At 36.5% G+C, this 27,169-nt stretch overlaps 1 protein-coding gene across 5 annotated transcripts in view; it reads right to left on the bottom strand.

Moving 5' to 3' along the window:
• BBS9 (Bardet-Biedl syndrome 9) overlaps positions 1 to 27,169 on the bottom strand; it is a 319,236-nt gene that overhangs the window by 105,968 nt on the left and 186,099 nt on the right. For 4 of the 5 annotated variants that reach the window (XR_010387693.1, XM_026100770.2, XM_026100771.2 and 1 more), the window contains one exon: positions 18,940 to 19,050. The exons of the other annotated variant lie outside the window; for it this stretch is intronic. Coding sequence is in view for 3 of the 4 variants with exons in the window: in XM_026100770.2 (XP_025956555.2) it covers positions 18,940 to 19,050 (111 nt within the window). In the remaining variant the exon portion in view is untranslated. The remainder of the gene's footprint in view (positions 1 to 18,939; positions 19,051 to 27,169) is intronic. 5 annotated transcript variants of the gene reach the window in all.

The raw sequence follows: 27,169 nt of genomic DNA, 5'->3' as shown, positions 1-27,169 counted from the left end.
CATGCATCTGCAAGGATTTCTCTGTAACAAGAATACACTCAATTTAAAGCAAAAACAGCAAAGGCAAAAATTGTTTTTGAGCATATTTTAATAAACAGAAACTAATTACTGAAATATATTACTCAGAAACATGAGTAAAAACTGAATAACATGTTTTGTTAATTCTGTTGCCACTATGAAGTGACATAGAGTGGATGTGTCTACATTACCATTTTGATTTGGAACTGAAGTGAGCTTTTGAAGTCATCTGTGGTCATTCCCACTTTCTGTACTTTGGGTCATACCATGGAATAGTCTCAAAGAATACAGAGAAGACTCCTTTTAGATGAAGCTACACCATGAAATGTACTCCAGCCACTAATGGAGTCCACTGGATCAGATTAGAGGCAGTCTGAAGTAAAACACCCTGAAATGCATATAGTGTGAACACCAAGTCCTCCACATCAACTGTTTCCTTCCACAAATGTGTTTTGGGGCTTGCACTGCTTAGCAGTGTAGACATAGCCATTACAGGTCGTATTTGGACCATCTCAATTCTGCCTAATGTCATATGAAGTTCCATTTAAGAATCACTGAGTAAATTGTATCAACAGCACTGAGAACTGGTTACTTCTCCCTGCTCTTTCACATGTAAACTTAAAAGAGCACTTAGGCTCCTAAGCGCCAAGTGGATAGAGATAACCTACTGATGCTCTATTTCCACAGAGTTAATAAAACAGCATAAACACGTTGGTTCAAAAATAGGCAACTGTGCTTTTCCAGGCCTCAACGTTCCCTCTTTGGAAGAGTCAGGGAACTGCCTGAGGTTCAGCTAACTAAATGGGAAAGCATAGCCTGAAAAGTCCTGAGGCAAAGACACAAAGTCATGAATGCCTGTACCGAGGGGTATCCCCAATTCCATGTGGCTCCCTGTGCAGCAGGCAGGAGCACTGAATTGCCACATGCAGGCATCCATGTAAGCCCCAAAACAATCCACAGTGAGGTGGGTACCTTAATTAGCTCTTGAATTAATTCTTCAGAGGAATCCGCTCTCTTCACTGATCATACAGAAGCTTAGGTTGCTACACTAGGTGCACTAGCTTGAAACAAACACTTGCTTTTTCAGATACTGAAAGACTTTGTTAAGTGCCTGAAGTAGGCAGCTAAAGTATAGCTTAGTGCTTGATGCAAAGTGCTTTTAATTCAAAAGAAAGCCCATCAGTGGTATCAATGGTCTTGAATATATTGTATATACAATATCTATAATATATAGTAACTATTCAATAGTAATCTTTAAGTTAATTTAAATTAAGAAAAGATTCTGCCTTCTATTTTTCCTGCACTGAATTATGAGGCCAGTGGAACAGAAGTCCAACCTCTAGATTCACCGGATTCACTGAGGTCAGTAGAAAATCGTCTTGCCTTGTCCCCTTTCAAAATATGCTAGGGATCTGATAGAATTGACCTTTGGAAAAGAAAAAAAGCAAGTCTGTTTCTTAATAATTCTAATATAGATTATGTCAATAACCTGAATATCGTGATAAACATTCCAATTAAATATCAATAGTTCTAAATAAATCTCATACAGATCCAGATACAGAATTCAAAACTACACAGGCACAAATGCTCAAATAATAAATTATATTTAAAATAACCCAGAATTTCATTCTAGAAGAGATTTAAAATGTTCATAATTTAATAAGACATTTTCATTTAAAGGTTTCATGAATGAAAGATATTGGCAGCTTTGTCTCATTCAGACATTCCACTGCTGTGAGCTCAGTAGAATTAAAGGGATGGAGCTGGGGGCACAGGTACTTCGAGTCCTGGAACCACGAGAAGTGCAAGTATCTTAGCTATATGGTTAGGCACAATTTTCTTTGTTATGCTGTATGCTTAGCAATATACTTGGCTAAACATATATTCAGATTCTGAACACACAACTTAAGCTATAGAGCTTTGGAGATTCTCCAGAAGTGGGAAAGCTCATACTTGACTATTTGTAACTCTTTCTTCTTGGATCAATCTAAGCATTTACACTCATATATAAAATGGGACTTCTTGTGCTTGGTACCGCACTGCCAATGTTGGTCTTAAAATTCCACTTCTGTCAAGGCTCTCACCAGGTACTCAGGCACCATTTTCCCCTTCTCTGCTCAATATATATAGTTTATTAGTTAACTATCTATAGTACAGAAGTATATATATAGTTTTTCACATACCAACTTAGGCATGGCAGTGATTTGAGACAGTGTGATAGAAAAAAAAAAAAAAGAGCAGAATACCTAGAGTTTGTAATGTAGCTCTGTCTGAACACATACTGCTGGATGGGAGAGTGGGGGAAACAGGTACATGAAGAAGATAACTTTCTGGCTTTTGCTACTTAAAAATTATAACTTGAATTTAATTTCTCTTTAGGTTTTGGAAAAAATGTTTCCTTATAATGTTATTAATCCCTCACTTACCTGTAACACCAAAAGATTTTATCTGTTACCTAGGACAAGGTTTAAGCATACTAAAAATGCATACAGAGTTTGTTAATATTTAGGCTTTAAAAAATTGGACTTCATAAACCTGTAACATAATCATAAATGTTCAATATATTTTACTATTAATAAATGAATTATCAAACTTAATTTTAAAGTAATGCTAATCAACAGGTTAACCTATATTAAAGCTCTTCTAATTACAACACGACAAACTGATTCTGATCTCACTTAGACTGATATTCATTTGAACTAAAATGAATAGGGTTTTGCTCATCACAAGTTGGGCAAGAGAAGAGATTTGAGCCATTACTGTTACTGCCTTCCAGTGTAGATGTTTCTATGGCACTGATCATTAAGAGATCTAATGAACCAGTTTACTTATGGCTGTTTCAGTATCAGTGTTTTTTTGTTTCTTTAGTAAAGGTGAACCAATTAGCAAAGACATTGCCTCTTCTATTGGTCATAAATCTATGTTGGAAAACACGTCTTTTTTTTTTTTTTTTTTTTTTTTTGAAACTCCTCAAATTCAGCTCAATATGAGACATAAATTGCCTTGTGCAGGAAAATCTTGAGAAGACTGACCAGTTTCTACTAGGCAGGTAGAAAGAGGTGTCAAATATCATGGGACAAACAGGACAGTTACAAATGAGAGGCAGAGTCTTCTAGGAGAAGGGAGATGCACAAAGCAAGGGAATATATCTTCTCTATCCAGAGATTCCCGTGGAAAGTTTTCTGGACTATTTTACACATCTCTACAAAGACAGCAGTTCTCCATGAGCCTGTTAATTCTACTTTAAGTAGTGCCTGCCAAGCGTGGTCTGCCCTGAAACTGTTACTTATGACTAAATTGTGCAGCACGCATTACTTAATGTACATTGTGGATTTTAAAACCCATCCTGTTTGCTGTAAAAACAGAGATTTTCTGTGTTGTGTTTGATAACAAAACACATCACCATGGTTCTGCACAAAGGACGATAATATATATGTAGCAAAATCAACGAAGAGCACAAATCTAAAATGGCTCTAAAAGCACATCTCTAGAATTCAAATCCAATTCCGATCTTTCTGTGGTGATGAATAATGGTGAGCAAGCATGCTTGAAACAGCAGCTTTCAGAGAGTTAGGGGAATATTCTGCTATTTGCGACTAAACGAAAACAGGGCATGATAGAAACCCTCCTCCACCCCCATTTTCCTGACATTATAGGAAACAGGTTCTTCTAAAAGCAGGTAGAGAGGAAAATTACAAGCATCAGCACTCAGGTTGCTTAAAAAAAAAAACTGTATGGGTTGTCTCTCCCAGATTTTACTGCACTTAGCAGTAAAAACATGAAGGAAGAAAGCTTTTAGAAAGAGAGAAACCACAGATAATTCAGAAGCGAAATAGCTGTTAGCACAAAAAATTGTTTGTGTCTGAAGTCGGATTTAGGTGGAAGTTTTTTTCGGAATTAGACAATGACACATAATACCTAATTTAACCTACATAATTTCTTGAATTAACCATTACTTGCTTTTCTACAAATGCATTCCCACTCATTTGCAGAAGTCTGAGAATACTAGTTCTCTAGATGGCTTGTTAGCTGCATGTTACAAAGTATTTCATACTTAGCATTTTGATTGGCTACATTTTGGTTATTTATTAACAATAGCATCAGATAATATTATCACTTCTGTGATTCTGCAAATGACCTCCTAGAATCTGATTTTAAGAGCAAATAAACAAAATCAGCTTTTCACATAGAAATCTGCGGGGTGAGCTTCTATCACAGTTTTAGCTGAATGCAGTATTGCTTAACTTGTGGCTGCAGATGTCTGAACTCCTGCTTGTATCAGCATTAGTGCTCATTTGCCCTTATGGGGACCAAGTTCAGGAATTTAAGCTGGCAGAAGATCAGCCTTTTTGGCGTAAGGAAGGAACTGAGAGGCAATGCTCAGTTCTGGGGGGAATGGCCACTTTTAAATATGTTGACTTAAACTCTCTTGTAGAAATGACCCTGAATCTGCAAGAAGAAACAAAAGGGTAATAAATACGGCCGAGGCAATATTCGATTTGGAGAAGACTTAATCTAGTCACTGACCAAATTAATGAGATCTTGCACTCAATCCAACAACTTTTCTCTACCTGAAATACAGTAAGTTTTAAATTCTATATATGATGGGTCTTTAAAATTCAGGAACGTTATAGGCACTAGGAAACAGAACCTAATTGTTTCTAATGAAATCCAGACAACAAAAGCACACAACTGAACATGTAAAGCACCCATGATATCTAGATAGGAAACTCAACAGCCTCAGTAACCTTGTTCTTTAAAACTATCTATAATCATTAACACCTTCTGCCATCTCTACTGAATATAACATGTTGAGCACTGAAAAGAATTCATTATTCTCCAGACAGAAGAAAAAGCAGTAAAAGACCCCAGTCCAGCAGTAAAAGACCCCATAAGATCCATCAGAATGAAAGGCAAAAGGGAGAGCAAAAGAATAAATCCAAAACAAAGCTGATCAGCAGAAAAAAAGATCTGAAATACAGATTTTATGAATGGGGGGAGATGCATATAATTACTGGAAACAGAAATCACTTTGGCTAAATAGTCTGTTTTCTAGTTTGCCTTTGCATTAATATAGGTCATGATGTATTACATGACAATGAATATCAAACATTGAGGTTCCCAGAAAAGAAACAATGAAAAACAGGAAGTGACACATTTCTTTAAATCAATGTATAATTGTTAGAGAACTACACCAGAAATCAAATGAAGTTTAACAGTGGCAGAGGGGGGTTAAGTTTGGTTTCATTTATTGTGTTACACTGTGAGTATCAGGCTGCTCTTCTCAAAAATCCTTTTAGCAAAGGGGGAAAAAAAAAGGAATGAATGGTAATTTAATTTTAGACCATTCCAGATTGATTTCTAATCCATACTCAGATGTCTGGAATCCCACCAGAAAGAAAATATATATATATATATATATATATATATATATATATATATATATATTTTAGAGAAAATGGACGAACACAGCCCATGAACAGTTTATTATCCTAAAGTTTAGTTGTTGGCTACAACTATTCAAAAATGTTAAAACTGCTGCTCAAGGCTATTTATGTGCTGGCTTAGCCTCATGTTTGTGATGAAGCCTTGACCTATTCTCTATTTGACTCAATCAATACAATATGAAGGGAGATAGGAGAAGCAGCTGTCCTCATATGACATTTCTTTTAGACCTACAACCAATGCTACTCCAAGAAAGACCAAATACACTTGACAGAAAGACTTGAGGGTGTTTTCACTTTGCCTACTACAGTCCCTTGTGAGTCCTGTGAGACTACATATATTTAGCAGTGTATATGCTTAAGAACCTTGGTGGATTAGGGCCTGCATCCACAATTTTAGAACTGTGAGAAAATTGCCAGGAAAAAAGCATAAATGAGTTCTGGCACAGTGAACTGGGAGCACAAGAATGAAGAGGCTCCCCCTCACAAACAAACCACCTTCCATGGCACAAAAATAAACTAGTATTTCCAGCAGTGGTTCATTATGTAACAAAACTCAGAACAACTTTACATACCTACTTGCTAAGGCGTAGCATATAATTAAAAAAACAGAATAGCATTCTGGGTTCTTTTCTCAGTGCTCCCACTAAGGGTCTGAATATGTTTCAGCTATTCTGGCTGCAAGTCACACAGCAATATAAACTAACCTAAGCTGCAGCAGTGGTTTCCCCATTCCCTTCTCCTTCCATCACACAGCACTTGTGCTCCTGCAATTAGGAGGCAAATGACTGAGGTAGCTAATTAAGTCAAAAGCTGGGATGTAGTTTCATGTTATATGCAATTTGCTCTGTCTATGGCCTCCTGACAAAATGTATAGTCCTGTTCTTCTCCCTGCAACGTGCTGCACATACCAACCTCCTCCACAGCAGATCTAGCAGCTTTTCACCTGCAGACCCAGTCAGAACAACTCACTGATCTCATGGAATAGTAACCTCTCCTTTTGGATTATAATGGATTTAAAAGTATGATAAAAATGCACCTTTCACCACATTTGGGGCTAGATTAGGTTTCAACCAGATCAGCTCCCTAAAGCTGCCTTACTACCTGGTCAAATAAACAGCAGTAGTGGCACACATGAAGGGAGAAACACTTGGTGGCTGAGAGGAAAAGATGAAGCTGCGGCAACAGCCCTGATTAGGCCATAGCTCACGCAAATATAACCAGCCTATTTTTAATCTAGCTAACCTCGGTACTGCTAACAGCCTAGCTATGCTCAGGTTACCTTCTCAGGCACACGTTGCAATGTGCACTGAGGAACAGTTGCAGTGATTGCTTGATGCTGCTAGCAATGCAGACCAGATGAAAGCGTGCATGTGTTTGAGACTGATTAAACAGACTGCACTGTGACTACAGCACAGGTCTTTGGAACAACTGGGTGACTAACCACATGCACTGAGGAAAGAACTGTCTAATACCTTCCGATGTGGAACACATGCTATGGCTGCCAGTCTCAAAGTGAAAAGTTTTAGTACTCATACATGTGAAAGAAATCTTAACAATGTTTTCTGGAATAGTTAAACACACCAGACTAAAACTACAGAATTTTTTTTTCTTGATAAACAGAGGCACAGAAAAGCCATAGCTCTTTATAACTACATATAATTTTGGTATTTTTAACTCCTAACTAACTTTCAAGGTTTTCTTGAATAGGATCAGAGATCAAAATCAAAATCTAGGTTACAACATTTTGATAAGGCTACTTTCCAGAAAACAAGCTTAGCTTTTAATTTCTGAATTACAGTTGTATTCTCCAGTGTGCTAATACATAGCTAGGGTATTGCACAACGTTACATAGTCCATCACTCTGTCCAGGACACTCAGGGCACTCGACTTGGTGAAGACAGATATATACATGACAGCTATCTATGAGCCAAAATATATAAAAATCACACATTTGACTAATATTATTAACATGAAAGCAATGGCAACCTTTATAGAGATATTTTAAAGACAACTAAATTAAGTAAGGGTTCAGATTTGACTAAACAGTACTTTATTTGCTGTCTTACTAAATAGGAGCTATAAATCAAGCTGAAAAATAATCTGGCCTAACTTGTGTCAAAAAAATTTTGTCTCTACATATTTAGGAAATGTAGCAAGCTAAGGAAATACAGAATTTCTGTTGTAGTTTATTTTGTTCTGTGAGGCAACATGGGCTGTAAATACCATGGCATTGATAAAAGAAAATGCATCTTCAGTAAGTGGCACAGCACACTTGTTCTGAGGGTGGCAGGAAAAAAAAACAGATGTAGCTCTAACATCAATCCAGACATCACATCCCATGCTGCTAAACATTTTAGAATATCTTCTCATTGCTTTCCCCCCAAAACAGACCCAAACTTTTGAAACCAAAGTCTGTGTTGGGAAATAAAAGCTATTTTTACATCCACCACGTTACCAAAGATCTGAACTTTATTGGCTTTATATATTAGCACATTGCTTCCTAGCACTTCCAGTACGAGTACAGATTTACCCACAAAATGAAAAGATGGCAGCTCCCATTAGCTCTGCTCCGTGCAGCATGAGTTTTTCCGGTCATATGCTCCAGCAGCTATTACAAAATTCAACATTTACACTGTTTTTCATTCACTTCTACTAGCTTCATATCCTACTTTTGGAAACACCGAATAGGCTTAAATTGGTGTGGGTGACACTGCGATCTCAGGAAGAGGGCGTCACCATAATAGGTGAAGAAGTAGATGCGAGGATACCCTGTGGGTTATGACAATACAGAGTAACTCAGAAGTAGAATGTGTTTAGCAGAGACAGCTGATAAATACACTTTAATTCAGCTGACAAAATCTGCACCACCTCAGGGTAAGTAATAAGTACCGCACTGTTGGAACTGTTGATCTTAATAACAAGGGCTACTACTCTGCTACTTATCTCTTCTGTGAAAATCTTCACAAAGTGTAATATTGTTCAGTCCCAAGGTACACTGCTATTTTCTAAGAAAGTCATCCAACCATCCTCTCCCAATTTTTCTATGACTACGATGTACTCACATCAGTTCTTGAAGCCTAATGTTTTGAATTCTGTTCTTAAAATTGATGTGTCTCTTGTTCAGAGGGGGACAGAAGACTTTAAGGATATATATACATTAAGTATAGTCAAACTTACTGAGTCATAAACTACTAAATTTGAATCTCCACTGAAGAAAATTAAGTTAAAAATGCATGACTCGTGCTGTATCTTACATTTTACAACATGTGTGTGTTGTATCTTACGGCCACAGGCAATAACAACCAAGTCAAATGGAGTTTGAGATATGCCATCAGCTATGACAGTTGTGACAGCATGCAGAGATGCAGATGTGGACTCAAAAGACACTCCTAATAAAAACAGAATGTGATCATCTGTGTATTAGGCATGTGTTCATACAGTGGAACTACGTGACCCAGCATTCAAAGAACTGCAGAAAAACTCTTATCACTACTGCGTATGAATCTAAAATAAAAATGTCATAGTCAATTTTAAGCAAAGTGACAGGTTTTAAGAGCTGCAGCCAGAGTGCCTGAAATACATACTGGTCCAGCATACCAAAATAAGAATCTTTCCTGAGTCCAGAGATACTGTGCAAGTCACAACAGACTACCAGAATTGTGGATTTAAGCCTCTTCTGAGACATGTCAATCCCAACATCACAGTATCACCTACCCAAACATTATCCTCTCCAGTATAGACATGGAAATCACATTGCAGAAAAGCTCGGAGTTGTAAAACTGCACAGGTGTGACAATATTCTGAATATTTCATTCTAATAACTAAGAAAAAATTGCTGAAGTCAACTTCGGAAATGTTTGTGTACCATTCACAATATTATTTACCAAAGAGGATATGCTCTGGCATTATCTATCATCCATATTACTACTGATATCCATTCCTTGATGATTCATTGCAAAGTTCTAGCAATGCTCCAAGTGGCTTATAATGCCACTGACAATTTCCTACAAAATGACATGGAAAATCTATTCACAATTCCATAAACACTCTCCAACAAATAGCATGTGGGAATGTGCTCCCTCATTTCAGGCATGTCAGCAGTTCTTTAAAAGACAGTCAATGTTTCCATTCAAATCCCTTATTTTTCAAGAAGTTGTAGAGTCAGCCCTCAGGGAGAGAGAACTGATATTAGCAGTTTCAGGTGCCTTCATGCAAACTTGTATCTCAAAAACAGTTGTCTTTATTTTTATAAAGTTTTAAGCTATTAGCTCATAATGTGAATGGCTGCCTCGGGGAATTGGGGGGGCTGGGGGAGGGGGAAGCGGCACACCAAAATGACTTCTAAAAGAAGGCATTTTGGAAAATAACCTCTAACACCTTCACAGTGTCTTTTTTCCAGCAAACAGCTCCTAAAGACCTAGAGCTAATCTCCCTTTGGTGGCCAATGTTGACATGCTACAAAGTAAGTCTTGGCATTTTGTGTAACAGACCTGGAAAACAATTTTACGGCCTTATTCTGGACTTCACTAACGCTCATCTGATATGTGAAACAATTACATTAGCACTAACTTTCAGATTCTGGGAAGGTTAGTGAAACTCAAAGTTTAAGGACAGAAGTAACCTTCATTAATATGTAGTCTGACTTTTTATCAAACATAATCCATATAATGCCAAGCCCCAGTTTCTTCAAACAATTTCTTGGGGAGCCAAATGAAGTTTTTTAGGATTTCCTAAATTTTGCAGTACAGATTTTCAGAAGTACAAAGGGTCCTATAGTGGGATGCTTGGCTCTGTTTTGTGTCATTGAACATCATCTTTTCAATTACCTCTTTTATGTAAAGATGGACAGTAGGAGCCAAAAATGTCTGTAGTTTCCTCTGCCTGCCAGCCTTGCGTCAAGGGCCATGAACAACTGCCCAGCGTTCAATAATATACCTGGCAGCCACTAAACCCTTCTTGGCTGGAAAAGCTCAGTGGGTGTTCCAAAAACTATTAGATGAGTTTTTCTGCCCCCCCCCCCTTTTTTTAAACTACTACCTCATTAGAACTACTACTTCATTAGAAACCAGAACAGCAGAAACCATTTTTATATTTCTCAAATATTGCCAAGAATGAATAGGACCTTTTCATTAACATCTAATACAAATGTAAATAAATAATCATTAATAGAAAGTGCTTTTTACAGACACACTTCTATATATCGTCAAGAAAGCAGCACAGATATCTGTGTATTATGTCACTAGCCAATAGAGATCTGACAAAGAAAATGAAACCAGGAATAAGAAATACACTAAACCAACCAATGTATGAAATTCAAAGCTATTAAAGTTCTGAACAAAATAGTGATTTTTTTTTTAGATAAACAAAAATCTCAGTACAAAACTTTGCTTGTAAGAACTGGAGAGTCAGTAAAGCATTATGTGGGAAGATAGATGCCTTTAGAAACAAGTCTTACTCAGTATTCAAAAAGATTAGGTTAGAGAAATCAATAATCAGCAGTTCATCTCTATGAGAAGCAAAGTGCTGGACCGATTTGCAGTGTGCACTTCAGATGCCAACACTTGAACACCTGAAGAAGAAAATAGCTGATATGAGGAAACAAAAACAACAAGAGAAAACCCACGACCATTAGCAAGGAGAACAGAGCAACCATCAACCTTCTCTGTCCCAGAGCAACAGTAGGCAGCAGAAAAGAGAGATCATATTAGCTGCTGTCCTGCCCATCTTCATTGGTAGAGGAAGAGAGAGTGAATGAATCCTTGTGACAGTCAGTCATCTACTTCATCTCTTAAGCTCGTAGTTATGCAGAATAATTGCCAAGGAAGTATGAGAAACATCATTAAATTTAGTCACCTAAAAAACCTCCTGAGCCATCCCATGAAGTAAAAGTGTAAAGTACCCCTCAGTTCTTTCTGTTTCAGTGAAAGTCACAAAACATACCGGAATTAGTCAGATACTCGATAAGTATACTTCGCATGCTTTTTTTCCTTTCCTTTTTTTTTTTCTTTAAACCTTTGAAAGGAAACATTTTGTAAAACACTGCTACGACCATTGGAATGGGGCAAACGCACACAGAGACTGATCATCTTCTGCTGCAGAAATACAGATAGTATATACTAGAATATGCTTGAATCTACAGGTATTAGAACATAAATGGTACTTGTTAGGTTTTCATTTCTTATATTACATTTCACAGGTGATGTATATACAAGCTCTCGAGAAACTGCACTTCATTTGGTATTGACTTAATGAAGGAATTCTCAAATTAATCTTTTAAGCTGTACTGCTCTTTAGAAAAACAGACTCTATGGAAAAGAAAACCCCCATAAATCTCTTCAGCTCTCCACAAAAACAGGCTTTCTGTAGGCCAATGATTTTCTTTGCACCTTTTCTTGTGGAAACAATTAGCTTAGCAATTTTAAAGTATTAGGTGGTTCCAGCTGCAGGCTTCTGGTGGCTTTCCCTTTACATAAGACTGTCTATACAGAAAGAAACAAGGATCCAGTCTCATGGTACTACAATACATCAATATGATATACATAAGCAGGCTACTAATAAGGTTAGGTCTTGAAGAAGCTTTCACTTACCTGCAGTCATCACAGGTTTAGCATTTTAATGCCTAATTTGCTTCTAAAAAATCTTTATCAGCTCAAAGACAAAACATTGTGTTGCAACTCACTTGTCAAAATGCTTGAAACTGAACTCAAACTGTCAGAGATAAATTCATCCCTTCAAACTTCAGAACAGTCATAGCAAGAACTAATTAGTCCTTTGGTGATTTTCAGAAATTAAACCTGAAAACCAGACCTGTTCTTATTACTTTTTCACCGTGAATATAGTAACACAACTTCACACCAGATAGGTTCAAAACTGGTCCTGGACTACTGAAAAGTCTGCATTCCAAACAACACTGATTCATTCAACCGACTGTTTTGAAAATCTATTAAAGGCATTCTATTCCAGACAGCATGTACATTTTTCCAAAAAGATCTTGAGGTTAATTTATAAACTTCCATTTTATTTAATCTGATATACAATGCAATTAGCATTAGCATTGATTTCTGTCCTAGTTATACTGTCTAATCTGAAAAAACTAATTGCTTGGCTACATACATTGAAACTACCATTGCTGTAATTGGCAAGAATCTCAAAATCCCAGTGATCACTAGTGTAGCAAATGATGCTAAATTACAATGACAGTAATTTAAGGCCACCTGTATCTTACTCGCATATGTAGAAAATTTACTGTGGTTATAAGTCCTATAGGTAATATAGCTCTGATCTAGAGCAAATAGAAATCTTTAGGAGACTGTGTCTTTTAGAGTTTTTAGAGGATATTTAAACACCCTTCAAAACAAAGTCAAGGATGCTTCTCTTCCCATTTGGGTAGATAAAAGATAGTAGTAAGGAAGGCACAGTATAAAAATGAAAAGACTCATGTATAGCTGGCAATGAATTTTATCCCAAAGTTCTTTTCCTTTTTCCAATTGTTTGGTTAAGAATGGTTAAGCCAAATGGTTAAGAATATTCCTTTCTAAAATCAAATAAATGAAACTATTACAAAACTTCATTTCATATTACATCACTTCATGCAGAGCTACTTCAGAGATGGCAACTTCACACAGCTGTGTGTTCATGTAAATCATGATTCATAAGAAAACTTAGCACATATCTAAATTTAAATGTGTCACTAGATCCATTAAAGAAAAATGGTTGCAAGCTTCTTTACAGTTGGCTGTGTAAATAAATATCTTGGTGGGCTGGAATCACGCAATGGTTCCTAAAATTGCCTAGGTACAACAGGGACTGCAATCTTTGATTAGAAGGCTAACCTTGAACGATCCTCTTAAATTGCATCCACCACATCTGCATGAACAAAACAAAACAAAACTTGCAGGAAAAGCTGTGCAGTTGTGTAATGTCCGGGTGCAGTTTTGAAGGCAGTTTTGAAAATCTGACTCAGAATGTCTTGTTTTACTAGAGTTTATAGCTCAACCTCAATTATTTCTGTATAGTTGTCTGTGTGTTTAATACAAAGTAATAAGCCAGATGCTTCAAATTAAAGAGAGAGTTAAAAATCTATTCCAGTACATAACTATAAACTCTGAGATGGTTTTTAGTCTTAGATGCAAGGAGTATTAAACTATGAAAGTCTATTTATTCTACTAAATATAAGCATACTAGATGATAACTTTGAAATTTAATCCTTAAGTCATCTAAATATTTGTGTGACAGTAAAATACAAAGAGTTTAACTAAAAACAGCAGCAGAACAGTAGCAAGTGCAAATGCCAGAGCTTTGGATAGAAATACGGTCTCATTCTATTACCTTCATTCAGGTTGAAAGTAATATCTGCTCTTGTCAATAGCTTCTGTGAAATATTTGTATTTAAACAATAAATATAAACGCCAGTCCATGGTATTATGTCTCCTGTTGCTTTCTTGGGAATAGACAACCGTTATTCTGAACTATCATAGCAAAGTCAAGCAAATATTTTCCTCAAATATTTAAGACTTTTTTTGTTTGTTTGCTTGAATAGATTACTTACAGGACAGATTATTTATCTTTGGTGAAAAGTTCTGGCAGTAAAATCAAGTCTTACAAGATATGAAAATTCTAATAGCTGCACGACATGAATTTGACAAATCTGACTCCCAACGTTGTCACAATATTGAGCTGAGCGAATAAGGAAACAAAAATGTAAACTACACCACTGTTTCACAGAGAAACAAAAATATATTTTTCAGCCTAATTATTCTCTGATTCGTATTAACTTTTCCTCTGTTTTTCTATCTAATTAGTGGAGTTACTCATGATTTACCAGAATAAAGGTCTCTCTACTCATAAAAGAGCAACCAGAGCCTTTCTATCCAAAATATTGAGCAGGAACATTGCTTAGAAAATACTGCTTAGGAAATTCTCTTTCATAAAGTAGCATGAAGCAGTCGCATACAAGGAATAAAGAGTACTAATTTTTAGGGCTGTATCCTGATAAGCACACAACTGTGCTTATTTCATCCTAAAGCTTACCATCTATCACAGTTCAATTGTTCAGACAAGTTATTTAAGTGATAATTCACCTTGTTCACTAGAGAGATTCTCTAAAAAGCTGCCATTTACAAGAACTTCCCTATATTTACTTGTTACAAACCACATTTCCAGGTCACTTTGTCAGAAATATTTAAGTGTAAGGAAGAAGTTGAAAACTGACATTCACATAACTCCACTTAACTGTTACTTTATAGAATATATGAAAATTTTTCCTTGAAACCAAACAACTCAATCTCTCAAGCACACTGTGACTTCAGTAAGAAATTCCTAACTTTTAAGGAAGAAAATGGAAAACATCAGGAACAGCATAACAGAGAAAGGAAATCCAGATGACCTGCATGAAAGAGAGTCTACAATAACTGCATTTGCACTTGTGATTGCAGCAGAGGTCTGCACATCTGTATTAGCATTATAGCTGCAAGCTCAGGGGAAAAGTAACAATGTAGCAGCAGAGACTTCAAAGTAGATTCAGAACTCCAAATTATGTTCAAATTCTCTGCAAGGCTCATGCAGCCCACAATGGAATCTGCGCTGCTCTGTCCTCATTTTACCCAAACAGCAAGATCAAAGCTAGTGGAATAGATTTATCATGCTATAATTACTCCTCCAAATGCAATGCAGACAGACTCAAGGCCTTGAGGGAGTAAGTGAGAAGAATCATCTTCCATTCAGTTGGATATGGAACATTCAAGGGAGCATTCTTGTACCCACTCAAAGCCACTAGCAAGAAGCAACTCCTCCAGCTGCAGTAATATCACCCATTTGCAAACATGAACCTGAACCCATTCTTTGCTATGCTTTTGCCTTGTGCTATGGAATAACAATGCACCTGAATTAAAAAAAAAAAAAAAAGTGTGAAGTATCTCAGCAATGAAAAGAAAACATCATACAACCATTAATTCACCTTTCAAAAAGACTCAGTGATTGGATCATCATCATTCATCCCCTGCTAACACACACTCACAGTATGACTACTAGATTTCATTTTCTGCTGTTCTAAGTAACTATATCAACTAAAGCTTGCCTCACTGGCATGTTTAGCAGCTGCCTGGAAGGTCTCAATTAATATTTTGTATGAAGAAAAACCCTGCAAATCTGTAGCAGGATGCTACCCTATAGTGTATTTCCTCAAAGAACAGCATGGTCTTCCAGGTCTCCATCTCTTATTTCCTGCAGAGTTCTTTGAACAGCTCACACAAAACCTTTAAGGCAGCAACCTCTTTCCTAGGGTTTCCGAGGGTCTTATGAAATTCAGAAGAATTTTAAAAACTCTCAACCTGCCCAAAGAGCATACTAACCTACAATGCAATGACTGGCACTCATCACTACACACTCTACACAATACATCTCATTAGCAAGAGATTAGCATGCTGAGATATTTATTAGTAGCAAGAGTTCCATGTGAATTAACTGTTGAGTATTTATTTTTAGTTTGGTAAATTCTATAGCCAGTGTTCAATGCCACATCATCACAAGTAGACTGCTAGTAATACTTGAGTTAGCTAGTTAAAGATTAGCTGAACCTCTCTATCACAGCAGTAATAGTGTAGACATACTCATAGGGAGCTCACAAAGTCTGGCACAGAATTCAAGACTCCTCTTGCTCTTGAGGCTTTCTCCTAAGCACGATTTTTCTCCATGCTACAACTTCTTGATAGCACTTATCTTCAGCAGATGTACTTCCGTAAGCAATTTACTTATAATCAAGGGAGTTTGACTACAGCACCTCAGAGCGAACTCTTGCTTCTTCCTTTCTAAATGAGCAACTCCCACTGCCTCCTACTGAGACCTTTGCAAAGTTAAGCTGTACACTTTTTTTCAGTAAGTAATTTTGTTCTGTTTTGGTTTTCTGCCTCTTCAAATTACACTGTGGAGAACTGCTTGAGCATTGTTCTAATCTAGCATCCTACATCAGTGGGAGAAATCAGAGTTTACCATTATTTCTGATGCACTCGCACTGACACAACTTCATTACTCCTTTTTGCACTACACTGTGTATAACTACTAATAGACTTTAACTTGCACAAAATACCGATGCTAAGATTATGTCTGGCACCAGATGGAGCAAGTATGTAGCTACACTTCTTACTCAGTTTCAATTCATGGCAGTCCACTAGATTTAGATGAAGCTCTCCTGTGACCTACAGATTTCTTTGGACTATACTGATTTGATCAGCTCATTCTATTGTTTTCATTTCCATCTTTCTGTATAAATACTAGCTGTTACTAGATTCCCTGCACAGATATACCCATCCTCACAGCAAGCTACAGCTGAAGAGACCCTGTTTTTCCTCTTCAGTTTTGAGCTATTTGGTGTTATAGCCTCTATTATTAAACTCTGTTTATAAACTGGAGGGTTTTTGTGAAGATTTTGCATGGCATATCAGTTCAGCTGATACAGCCCTATGAAAAACTCAAAAAAGATATGCAAGGCAAAACAAATGTTCTTTGAGGGCTCAACCCAATCACCGTGGTCTTGCTCCAGTCTCTGGTGCCTGAGCAAGAACTCAGGCCAAAAAAATCACGTTCAGAAAAACATTGCAATGCTGTGATTTCATTCCTAGTGTTACCTTATGGTTTAAGTAGCTCCCTTGGCTCTTACACTTGTAGCAATTAGAATTTCCAGACAGCTCAGTGGCAGATATTCTAGGCTCTCTCTATATTGCAGCATTAATTGGCAGATGGCAGCCAATTCTTACCGTGAATGAATTAAATTCACTGGTATAACACGTGGCTGTAAACCTAAAGACTAGTTTAAAGCTTTCAAAATGTTCATTCTGACTTTTATAGAAAGTTGCAAAGCATCAACAACAGCCAACTATGTGATGCACGTCTCAATTTTTATCATGGGCTAAGACTTACTGTAGGGTATGCAGGTCCCCATGCTGCTGTTTCTGGAGTTCATGAGTATTTTGTACTGTTCTTCTAAACTTCTCCTCTTATGCCAGTCTTTTCAGCAACCAGGTTATTTAAACATAGAAGAATACTATCTACTGAAAAACACTGAAACACAGTCTTTTTAAATTTCCACACCACCTGCTTGATCAGAAGAATGGAGCAGCAGATGAAGAAGAAGTACTGACTGCCATATGCTCTTGATTCATTGTTGTAGTCACCTGAAGTTGGAATTTTATCAGGATTGTATCCTACATCACACGGAGCTGATATCTCTTTTCATGACAAGGAGGGTACTTAATATAGCCATATGACAAAAGTTAAACTGTATGTATGTCAAAGCTGACAGCTTCCCTTCTTCTTATGACCTGAAGTCCATAGAGACTGCAGATAACTAGTAGTCTGAAAAAATCAGAGCTGTAGGCCTTCTGTAGGTTTTTTGTGTTGTTTTTGTGAGCAGATATTGATTTTGGAGTTTAAAGTCACATTGTGGTATTACTACTATACATTGCTGCGTTACGTATCTTTCTTCCCTGCCTACTATTAAAAATTCACTAAGGTAAATCCTGCTATTGCAATTAAATATATATTCCAAATCTATGACTGTCTGTGCAAAAGTCTGTGCAAACAAGCAGCCGGATGTATTTTGCACACATAATTAACTGTTTTTTGCAGATGCATACAGACTTTCTGTCTGTTTCTGACTATTGTTGACTGCAGGCTGTATGCTCTTTCTACTGTTCTTAACCCGACTTCAACACCCATCTACAACGAAAACATCTGTTTTAGTAACAACACTCAAATACATCTAAAATCTAGTATTACACGAAAATCATTATGACATAATAGACAATGAGCGGAAAGGTGCAACTTAGTAAACAGAATGGGAAATACCTGTAGTCATAGCCTGAGAGCTTTATTAATCAAGCACTTTATTAAACTGCAATGTACTGCTTTACAGTACTGCTTTTAAAATATGTTAACACTATATCACAGTTCCGGGCAGCATGAAGTCTTTCCAGAAAATGTGTCATCACTGTATGCAGCATATTTTATAACCAGTATAATTTTGTTTTATTATATCCAATAATATTTTTCTGAAATTCTAGGAAGTCCTCCCACAAAAGATAAGTAATAACCATATTTTAACCAACTGGCACTAAGTCTAACTGCCCTAATGCAGGAAAAAAACAACTTTATTACACCAAAATGTCCTTAGCTTCATTCCCCCCTCTCTAAAAGAGTTTGGGAATAAAATCTTAAAGTATCTCATTCAAATACTAAGTAGCACAAAACCTTTCAACAATAAAGTTTTTTAATTCCATGACTGATCTCTACACTTAACTATTCTTGCTAAAAGTAGCTGGAAAAACTCAGAATCCTACACAGTATGCTATTAAACCAAGAAAAATTGAAAATTATCCTAACAAAGCCAGAAATACGTGTCCTTTGTTTCATGCATCCACAAACATCCTGACAAAATGCCTTGTGCATCTTAAGTACAACAAAGTAATTTTCCTTCACTTACCAGGCTTGGATTTCTGCTTCGTGATGTGCCTATGATTGGTAAACATTGCTGCAGTGCCCGGTACAATTGTTCCTTCCTCTAAGTCAGACTCTGGGATTGTAGCGCAGCGACCTAGTTGAAATGGAAGAACTGTAATGTGGTGTTTATGTAACAATACGAGTTCATCCGTGCATAAATAAGGAAAAGAGATGATAAATTAAGTGATATGAAATCCTGAAAATGTATAAAACTGAAAAAGCCTTTACTTAAAACTTGACAAAAATTTCTGTGAAGGATAACTGTAACTATTGTTTAGAATACTGATTATGCCTTAATGACTTCTCTCTACTACTTACGCTAGTTTAAAAAAAATTTGAATGTATTAAACCTATAAAACATGTAAAACTGATTGTTGAATCAATTCAATCAGTGCTGAATTTCCAAGATGGAAATAATCTGATCTGCAGTAAAGATCAGATTGCTGGGACCTAGTTTTGTAATAAAAGCAATTAACTGTGAATGAAATAACCTTACAAAGTCAACAAAGGTCATGAAGACTGTTAGCTTACCACTGAGAATGACATATGATTATATTTTTTGGATGGGCTATTAAATACAGTATTTTTATTAATTAGTGCTACAGATATGGAAACTCAAGGACACTTTCCCTGTCCAATCACACACTGCATTGGCAGTGCTTTTATTCTTCATAAGTGCTCTTAGAATATATGAAATAACTGCTTTTTTGTATTTTGCAATATTACCTTCTGAGTAGCTCACTACAGAACACAACGATGCAAACGTTTTCTTTCTCTTCAAACGCGTTTAAATGATTATTTAGAAGAATTTGAAGAAAGGTACAATCTAGTACTACTATCACCAGAAGACAGCTGCAGTGGTTTGCAATGGAGTAGGATGATGTAAGTTTGTTTCAAAACAGCTGTGATCAGCCCTTTGGAGAAAGTGCGACTGTTCCACACCAAAAACATGACCTTACAATGAGTACATTGCTAGCAATACAGCACATAGGCTGAATGCTTAGCTTGCCACATTTGTGAGCTTTTCAGTGGATGGCAATATAAGTAGCTTTTGTCAGACTGCATGGATTTCAAAGAAAGAAGTAGCTTTTTAGCTCAGCTTGAAGACCAAGATCCTAACACATTTGTCAAATAATTCATATTTCTGCATCTTTTCTTTAAATATTCTTAGCAGCTCTTACCACAGCCTGAAACTTTGTTCAGTAGTTTCAGATTAACGCTTGATCAAAATCCCCAAAAAGTGCATAAAAACTCTATGCTCAACTGCAAGGGAATACTCACCTGCTTTCAAATTTAGCTCTTATTTAAACATTTCGTTGGTCCAAGACCTAAGTTTACATCTCATCCTCTCAGGATTTGCTTCCACTAGGAAGCAAACAAATCCATTTACCTATTTATCATCTTCTGAAATGATGTGTTTATAAACTGTAAGTCAACTCCCAATGGAAGAGAACACAGACTTTTCTGCTTTATGCCATAATTGTTCTGTTTTGAAAAGCAATGTTCTCTTCCAGGCCCTATCACTTGGGTACCCAATTTGCAGCAACACAGGCTATTCTCTCCTTCAACATTAAAAGAATAAAACTTTTGTTAAAAATGAAAGATATTGATCCAACAATATTGTACAGCATGTTGCATTCCCAAGTAGGAAAGCTGCATTTTCTTCAGCGGTTTTGGAAACACTGGCAAGACAATGCACGGTGTGCTACAGTAATGTACCACATCATGCTAGCTGGTGTAAAGCATGGAAGCTCTGTGAAAACTGTCATTTATTTGTATCAGCTGAAGAACTGATACAGCATTTTCTGTTTCTAAGGAAGAGAGAAGACAGAAGATATTCTATTCTAGACACACGCTGTCAGCCAATTTAAGATACATCATGGATTCATGTTTGACTTAGAACAAGCAAATCTGTTCAGTTAGAAAGGAAGGTTAGGAGTAAATATGTCAACAATGTACAGACTGATATGATCCATTGTAATTTCAGATATTTAGGGTACACACTATGAAAGCGGATAATTAGAAGAATGTCTTCCTGTTAAAAAAATTATAACACTGCGGTAATGCCTGACACTGTAAATATACCTACATCCTAAATGAAAACAAATACTAGTAAACTAATATTTCTGTTCCCACTTGCAAATTCTGACTAAAATGTAAACTACGAGATTTGATGAAATGGAAACCACTGCTTTAAAATTCAATTTAGATATTTGCCATTTTTCTTCAGATTCTTCAGATAAAATCTATCCTATTAAACAGAAACCTGTAAACACAGGATACATTAAGGTTTCTCACACAAAAGAACCTCAGAATGGTATCATATTTTAAAAGGTTTTTACAACATTTGATATCATTATGAGTGAAAATTCACTTAGTCCATTAACATCTGTTGAATTTCTGCATGTGAATAAAAGAACTTTTACAAGATTCACTCTGAAACCTGAAATTCCTAACTTATGTAGCCTTGAGAACTACTGGCTTTTCATGCTGATAGTAACTGAATAAAAGTTAGAAAAGGTCTATTTGCCCTTAGGTATACCACGCTACTTTCTGAAAGGAAGCAAGACTTCCTGCTCTTCAGTTTGATGTCAGAAATTTGTTAAGATTTACTTGTCAACTGATACTGTCAGAAGGTACCAAAACTAAAAGTAAAATCTACTTTTTCCATAACATTATTTTCCTGATATTGAGGACTGAAATTTTACCAGTGACAGACTATTTTACATACAAAGAAAGTGCAGACAGAATATATGGAGCAATACTATCAGCATCATTTTCAACATTATGAGTAGTAATTACTTCTTAATTCTGTAAAGATGCTAACACTAATAATTGGTCCATCTGAATTGTTTTCAAACACTATTGTTCCCTAAATGCATTTAATGTGCTGAGAGCACTATTCTCAGTGGGGCTGGATTTCACGAGGACCCTTGTGTCAATAATTATTTTAATGAACCACCAGTCAAGAAAGCAATGTAACAGTGATAATTTTACTGTTTTTAGGAAAAGAGGCATGTATGAACAAGGTCTTTACAACCATGCTTTTTCTGTCCTCCTCTTCCAACACCAGTATTTTTTTCTAACTGCAATTAGAATCTGCTGGACTCCATTCCTTAAATTGCCCACATGTCTAGGACTAGGTAGGATGACTCTGGACCCCAACATCTACATATCAAACTGCACACAGAAATACAAGGGATATGTGCTGCTACTACTGAAATCAATGGCAAATTCCACTTTCATGCTTTAATGGGCAGTTACCCATCCTCATGATAAAGATGGATAGCACTGGCAACTGCTATGAGTCCCCAAAGGAAAGGAGGAGTAGTGGATACAAGGGAATTGTTACATTCTAGAGAAAGAATGTGAAGAACTAAAACATTCACTGAAGATATAATAATCCTTCACTTGAGTAAAATGGGAAATGGGTAAGGCACAAATATGCACCTGTGAATACAACATTTAAACCACATTATTTAACCAGGATTTTACAATTCAAAAACATTTTATAATTCAGAAAGACTAGACTGAAAAGAACTCATTCCTTTTAGAACTCCGAATTCTTTTCAACTTCATGCTGCCAGGGTTCTACTGAGAGCACTTATTTTGAGTTTTCTGGTCAAGGACTAATAGAATTTTAAGAGAGAATTCTCTTTGAATTCTTGTTTATCTCTCTCTCCATTTCAAAAGGTATCTACTGAATGTCCATTTTAGCAAGCATTTAAAATTTTTATCCACCTGAAGTCCCATTAAAATCACAATGGCATAATCATTCTAATTAATTATTATTTAAGTGAACAGTACAAAGCAGGAAAAGTGAAATATTTAATGAAAAAAGGGGGGGAGGGGGAAGAGGCAGGAATAGTACATAAATCTACAGTCTGGAAATGATCCAGGTTGAGAAGTTCTCCAGATGTCAGTCTGTAAACAGTGTTTCATAAAATGAATTTCACCATTAATTGTTGGCAGGAATAACATCTAGAATATGTTATTACATTTGACTGACTCTTCCTCCTTTTTCTGTGTAGCTAAAATTCTTGTCTGACATCACAGATCTTTTATCAGTTATGATAAATCCAAGCAGCAAGCTGCAGTCAGCAAAACTGTTTGATAGGGTATGACATGCACAAAACTACACTCAAGATAATTGTGAACTTTGTTCACCAAAGGAAATGAGACTTCTCTTGCTTATTTTCACTACATCTGTTTTTGCAACACATTTAGTTCATAAGTTGGAAAAAGACACCCACACCCAAAGGAAACATAAACATATAATACATACTTAAAGGTAAAGCACTGACAGTTTTCCTGCAAGTTCCTATCACCATGTTTTTACACATGCTTTAATATGGCTCTAAAAATTGAAAAACAGGAAAACAAAAGTAGTATAAAGAATAAAGGCACTTTCAGGGAAAGACTATTTTGGTTTCCTCTTTCTCTTCCAGTCAATCACAACCGAAATTACTCAAAAGTTTCCATTTTCCTCCTGAAATTAAATCTCTCACAAGAGTCTTCAGAGAAAGAAGGAAAAAAAATGTTTCATGAGCGGTTTTTGGCAGCAAGACAGTCAAGATGTGACGAGGAAGCTCTCTAAAAAGGAGTCTTTTCACCCATGTGCATACCATTATATGATGGAGATAATCTAAAGAGCAAAGTTATTTCACAGAGAACTTCAAAACTATAGACAAATGCATATGCAGTTGTTTTTTCATACTGTCTGTAACGTTTAAGAAAGTGCATACTAAAAATGCAGTCTAAGGCGTTAAGACTGTTCATTCTGTAATAGAGTTTTAGACAAAACAATTACTTCTTACTGACTCTACTAGCAACATTTAATAAAGTCTTATGAATTTTATTGGAAGCTGCTCAGCAAAAAGGAGCTTGCCTGCTTAAGTAAACACTGCACGCAGCCTTTGTGGCTAGATACTGCTGGTGCTGCTTCCCAGAAGAGAGAGACAACAGTAAGATCTATGGAAGAAAACACTACAGATTTGGGAGTCTAATGAGGTCCAGGCAAGATTGAATCACAGACTGGAACTGCACTGGAGTCCCCCATTTGAATAACCATATGCTGGAAATGTAAGCATATTCCTATTGTAAAATGTGAGAAGCAAGAGAGAGAGGGAGGGAAGGGGGTGAGAGGAAGGGAGGGAGGGAGGGAAGGGGGAGAGAAGTGGCATAGCACATAGCATGTCCATTTGTGCGGCTACAACTGGGTAGTCACAAAACTGTTTTTGTTCAGTACACCAGGTCTGACATAACCGGATTCAACCTGATGGAAAATGTTTCTGTATGACATTCCATTAGAACAATAAACTCAATGAAAAAATCACATTGACTATGCGTACAGGCCAAGGTCATTGCAGGTCACCAAAAATTATTTTCAGTACAGGGGAGTACACAGGAACATACCAGGCTGTTGTTCTGCTTTATCCTCATTATGCTGAAATGCTTGATAATGAAACTACCAGCTCATAATTTCCCTTGCAGTTTGTCCTGCAATAAATTGCAACTATTGAGAGCTATAAAAAGATAATTTGCCCCAATTGTACGGCTTCTACTGATCTCACAGCATATTCAAATATTTTGAATGTGCCTGAATTTGTAAAACCTTGACTTAGGAAGTCTGGGGTACTTTGACAGTACAATCTCCTTATGAGGGCAGCTATGCCATTTACATTGTCAAATTGTCTTGGCCATTTTTCCAGGATGAGGTTCAGTGCATGTGGTATGCAAGCCATAGGAATAGCATTGGGAAACCACTTTGCTAAGAACAGATCTAACAGCTGTTTTTATTAAAGAAGCATTATTGGACATTCAGCCAAGAACACAATGAAAATGAACATTTGGTAGTACCCTTACCAAAGCAGGACTGAGAACAGAATAACAGCAAACCATATAAGGCCATTCAACATTTACCAAAAGTCACTTCTTACTCACTATGAACAGCGGATGAATAACGACAGTTGTGCTTCAACCACATAAATCTACTGTTTCATCCAACAACACATTCACCTGGTGAGCTCAGACTGGTTGAAAAATGTGCTCTTTGTGCTCTGATGTGTGTTGGGAGAAGTAATTATTACTCAATTGTGTAGTGCTTGGAGGACTTCCATCTCCCCTTATGTAACAGTATAAAAAAATTGGTTTATAACAAGGGCTTTTCAAGGGGAATAGCAACCCTTGACAAACACCAGAACAATACAAATCATTGTAATTTTTTGGAAGTGCACTGTCTAACATAACACCTGGTGCTTTTCGACTGGGATTCATGCCCTCTTCCCCTTCTATTCATTGTCTCTCTAACTGCAGTTGCATTTAGCATAGCTATACAGGATTTTCTTTCACATGCTTAAATACTGCAGTAGCAGAAGTTACAGAATACACTGTCATCAAGATATTTTCAAGACAGCTTTCTTCCTTCAGTAATGTTAACTCAACTTGATATCCTTTTGGGGAGCTAGAGGAGGAATATGCAAGGGTTTTGTTGTTATTGGTTTTGTTTTACATACATAAATTCATTTTGTGCATGTATATATCCATATATATATGTGAAATATATAATGCATTGCGTCAAAGATATTGTTTTCAGTAACACAATCTCAATGACATTGGAAAAATGTATTTACTGTATTGTTTCAGTAATGCACAGTGGCAAGGCAGATAGATCTTTAGAAATTATTTGTTAAGTTCCATCTAAATATTAAATAGGTAATGTTCCCTTTGGTAAAGATGCACGCATGCAGGCACATACATGCACACTATATATACGTATATGCATATATAAATACACACACAGAAATTTGGGACTTACTAGTGAAGAAAGAGTATGTCCTTATTTCCTGTAGAGAAAATTTGAAGAGACAGTAAATATTTGTGGTTTGTTTGCAGTTTTGTAACTTACGAGTGTTCCCAAGTGTTCTGCGGTACATTTGCACCTCAGACCTTCAAGATGAGTATTCCTTCATTGATTTGGAGGCAGAGAAAACTAACTATCCTCAAGAAGATGGAGAACTATTGACCTAGGCAAAATGATATTAACAAGCCATTAATGATGAGAGGGAGGTCAGAAATAGGGGTTATTAAAATCAGGATTTTTGTCTCAGCTGTGAATATGAAATAAGCAATAAGGAAATTTGTCACTTGAGGACACACTATGCAGGGTCTTTCGGGTACTTCAGACAGCCTTGGAACAGCAGTCAGACAGATACATAATGGCTTATTCCTTATCCAGGTAGGAAAGAGAATGAAATCAAAGAAAAAGCATTTCAGATGCATGGTAATATGTGAGTTTGGGCAACAGAAGAGAGGAATGAAAACTACTGACATCAGATGCAAAGTCAGATATACTGTGGGTAACAGAAGACAGTGGAATAGTAATTGGGACCCAAATGCAGATACTGAAAGATAAATGCTGTTCAGAAAGGCAGAATTAAAAACGGTACAGTAATACTTCATAGTAGAATTGTGATGGGCCATTGAAAGAGTAGTACTAGAACTGGTTAATTTGGAAAAGTTTAAAAAGTGGTTTACCGAAAGTAGTGTCAAACTTTAGCTATAGACCACTGGGATCAGATTTCAATACCAACTGAAGTTGCCTTAATAGAAAAGATATGAAAGTCACAGAAGTGATCAAGATTAAAAAATAAAATAAAATAAAATAAAACAAAATAAAATAAAATGTCCCAGTGCGATTGTGATGACCACAAAAAAGGTAAATGCAATTCTGAAATCCCTCTGGGTTGAACATGGCACTGGTAAGACATCTGGAATGCTGTGTTCAGTTCTTGTTACCATCTACATGAAAGATTAAATAAATCTGAAACAAATGCAGTTAAAGATTACTGAGATGATATAGAAAAAACCTACCTTAAGGATAAGAGAGTAAAGGATCACTCTTTCTAAGCCAAGAGGACTGGAAACAGAATGGGCTCATCTTTATCAATAACACCATTAGGACAGAAATCCTTCATGTCAGGTGAAACAAAGGACACTCTTGAAACAAGAAGGAACCAATCATAAATTAATTTCAAGTTGAAATTAGATGGTTTCTGACCTACCAGAAGAGCAAGGGTCTTAAAGAGCCCCTGAATAGAATCAGTGGAGGTAAACAACTCCATTGTTGTTTTAATTTAATGGGATTAAATTACACCATTCTAACACAGAACTTCAGCGTTTCTGAATCAGTAATTTCTTTTCTGTCCTTTGCC

Source organism: Dromaius novaehollandiae, chromosome 2 (genome assembly GCF_036370855.1).
Source record: "Dromaius novaehollandiae isolate bDroNov1 chromosome 2, bDroNov1.hap1, whole genome shotgun sequence".
Taxonomy (NCBI): domain Eukaryota; kingdom Metazoa; phylum Chordata; class Aves; order Casuariiformes; family Dromaiidae; genus Dromaius; species Dromaius novaehollandiae.
The sequence above is the reverse complement of the archived record's forward strand: the minus strand, read 5'-3'. Positions and strand labels throughout refer to the sequence as shown.